Here is a 3,179-nt window from a genome sequence, read left to right on the forward strand (position 1 = left end):
TGGCAGCTACCCAGGAGCATACGCGGCCTACTATTCAGTATTGGCCACATAGTGTGGTTTGATCATATTGATAGAGATGAATCTCTTTTCTTTCTTGCCGGCAAGAGGCAGAAGAAGTACTGTTCTTGTTCCTTCGACAGCCAGGACATGTACAGGCGCTCTGTAGGATTGCACACACTCTTTTTTTGTCCACAATCTTTTCTCTTGGCTGGTCCCCAATTTTGTGGATCCAGGCAGTCTTCGCCGGAACAGCTTTCACTTCCCCCGTGGCAGTGCTTTTTACTTGGACGTTGCTGTGCAAATTCCTTAACTTCCTTTATGACAGCCAAAAGATAATTGATGTCAAATGCCTTTTCATCTGCCACTGTGCTGCCACAATCGAGGTCGTGTACCCACATTCTAGTCCCAAACACAACTTCATATGGAGCACCGCCTCCAAGGGAATTTCTTGACATGTTATTAAGTGCCCTCTGAACCCCATAGACCTAACTGCCACCCAAACCTAATACCCTCACTGTTACAGGTTGCTTTAATCCCGGTTTTTCCTCTCCACAATCAAATTTCCCTCAGGATGATACAGCGAGGAGTACCACAAGACCACACCCAAACTTCCCATAGCTTCTTTGAGAGCTAAACACAGGGCCATGGTCAGTGTGTAATGTGGTGATTGCGTGTGTCCCTATAAAGACTCGCAAATCCTTTATAACAGTTAGAGCGTCAGCCGAGCACTGGGGCCAAACCCATAGGAATCTAGACCATAAATCCACTGCCACCAAGTAGAATTTGTAAACCACATCTGTTTGTAAGAGGTTGTAGTGGTCCAAATAGACACATGCAAGAGGTCTGTCTCATATCAGTGACGGTGTCTGAGGTGGACGTGCTTCTGTGGAACCCTTTATCTGCTGATGGATGTCGTACTTAAGGATAAAGCCTTGGTCTCTTTGGTGAGATCTGGCCACCATTAACTTTGTTTCAATAGAGAAACTTTTGCAGTAATACCTGTGTGTGCTAAGCCCAGACCCTTGTGTGCAGCTAGAAGTAAACCTATTCTGCGATCCATATTTGGTATTACACTTATCACCTACTCCTGGAATTTGAGCACACGGGATGTTTTACTAACTTGTAGGAGTACTTAAGTGGAAAACCTTGTGGCAAGGCTGAGCTGTTACACGTAGCATTCACAGCTATCATTATCTGTCCGTCTATCCTCATGCTAGAATGAGTGATTGCAGAAATGAGACTATTCATTCGCAAATTGAAGCAGCAGGCATTTTGACAACATGGTTATTGTACATTAGTCACAAAAGGTTGTACGACAGAACAACGCAAGGAAATAGGTCACAAGTCTAAATCACGCATTTATTAGCACTTATTATTTTTACGTTTATTTTTGTATTAATGGATGCCATTACTACCCATTGTTTATTCATTTAAAATGCATTTGTGGGGGAAGACGCTCCAAACTCCCCACCTTTCCTTAAATGCATAGTAAAGGCATCTGTTGTAAAAACATACATGTTGTAAAACCATCGGTGCTTAAAAATGTGTGGTAAAGTCACAACGTGTTACAAATCTTGTTGTAAAGGGTATTTCCCATTAACAAATATGAAAGTAGAACATTAAAATTATTAGGACATTTTACATGGTACATGGGATAAAAGAGTATGTGCTGTCATTTGATCACACACAAGAGAATCAATATGCAAGTAATGTAAAAACTATATAGCCCTTAAATTCTTTCATTATTTCTCTGAAAAGTAACATGCAAATAGGAGCACGCCATTATGCAGAAAAGCATGGCAGCTAATCCTAGTCATAGCTTGGAAGTAGATGGTTTTACCCACTTATCCAACATATACTATCCATCTACAGGAAAAAAGACTACTGTACAAGGAAGAATAATTACAAATGTAGTGCAAGTACTTATGGCATGATGTAGCAGGGAATTATTACAAGTGCCAACAGTATTTTGTTATCATCTTGGGGAGGTTGTAACAGTTCTCATCACTGGCAGGATGTGTGGCACAATATCTTTCTTAGAGCTTCTTTCACCTCCTTGTTCCTCAGGCTGTATATCAGGGGGTTTAGAGCAGGAACTACCACAGTGGGGATGACAAATACCATTTTGTATTGTTCTTCTGAAGAGCCTGAGTTGGGTGTCATCTCCATGAAGAAAGCAGTGCCATAGAAGAGAAAGACACAGGTAAAGTGGGAGATGCATGTGGATGCAGCACGATGTCTCTTTGCAGTGGTTGTGATCCGCAGGATGGCAGTGACAATATAGGAATAAGAGACAATAATAACAAGGAGTGAACCTACCACCATAAATGTACCAAATACAAAGCGTAGTGAATCATTAATTGAGATATCGTTGCAGGAAAGCCTCAGAAGCACAGGGTAGTCACAAGCAAAGTGATTCATGACATTAGGACCACAAAAATGTAACCGATATAAGCTACTTGCATGAATCAAAGAGTGCAAAAAGCCACCTACATATGATCCTGCAACCAAGCTTACACATAGATGTTGACTCATGGTCAGTGTGTAGAGCAGTGGGCTACATATTGCTACATAGCGGTCAAATGCCATCACTGCCAGAAGGAAGAATTCAGTACTAGCTAATGCAGCAAAGAAGAAGATTTGTGCTACGCAGCCATAAAAAGAGATTATTTTGCTTCTGTCAATGATGTCAGCCAGCATCTTGGGGGCAAAAACAGATGCAAATGTAATATCCAAGAATGAAAGCTGGGTGAGAAAGAAGTACATAGGTGTGTGAAGATTAGCGCTGCACCAAACAATGAGTAACATGCTGCCATTCCCCAACAGTGTGAAGGTGTAAATTAACAGGAACAGAAGGAAAAATATCACTTGCAGTTCTGGATAGTTGGTGAATCCTAACAAGATAAACTCAGTCACAGTGCTTTGGTTTCCTCCTTTCATGGCTGTGGATGGTAAAAACTAACTGAGGAGGAGAAACACAGGAAACAGATTCATGAGCTGGGCAAACACAGGTGTTTTAGAATATCAACTTACAATCAGCTGAATCAAAATAAAATGTAATATGAAATGGATCCTCTCTGGAGCAAGGATGGGTGGGGAGAAGTTAAGGGTCCACATGTGAATTTACTAGACTACTCAGAAACCATTGGTAATATTGCCTAAAGAAGGTACATAAGGCT

The 3,179-nt window shown here is 41.4% G+C and overlaps 1 protein-coding gene across 1 annotated transcript; it reads right to left on the reverse strand.

Moving 5' to 3' along the window:
* Window positions 1-2,004: 2,004 nt before the first annotated feature.
* LOC146853809 (olfactory receptor 5J3-like) lies at window positions 2,005-2,940 on the reverse strand. The gene has a single exon (XM_085650919.1). It carries the CDS (start codon window positions 2,938-2,940, stop codon window positions 2,005-2,007), a length of 936 nt encoding a protein of 311 aa, XP_085507045.1.
* Window positions 2,941-3,179: the final 239 nt, after the last annotated feature.

Source organism: Triturus cristatus, chromosome 4_1, assembly GCF_964204655.1.
Source record: "Triturus cristatus chromosome 4_1, aTriCri1.1, whole genome shotgun sequence".
In the NCBI taxonomy this organism is placed as follows: domain Eukaryota; kingdom Metazoa; phylum Chordata; class Amphibia; order Caudata; family Salamandridae; genus Triturus; species Triturus cristatus.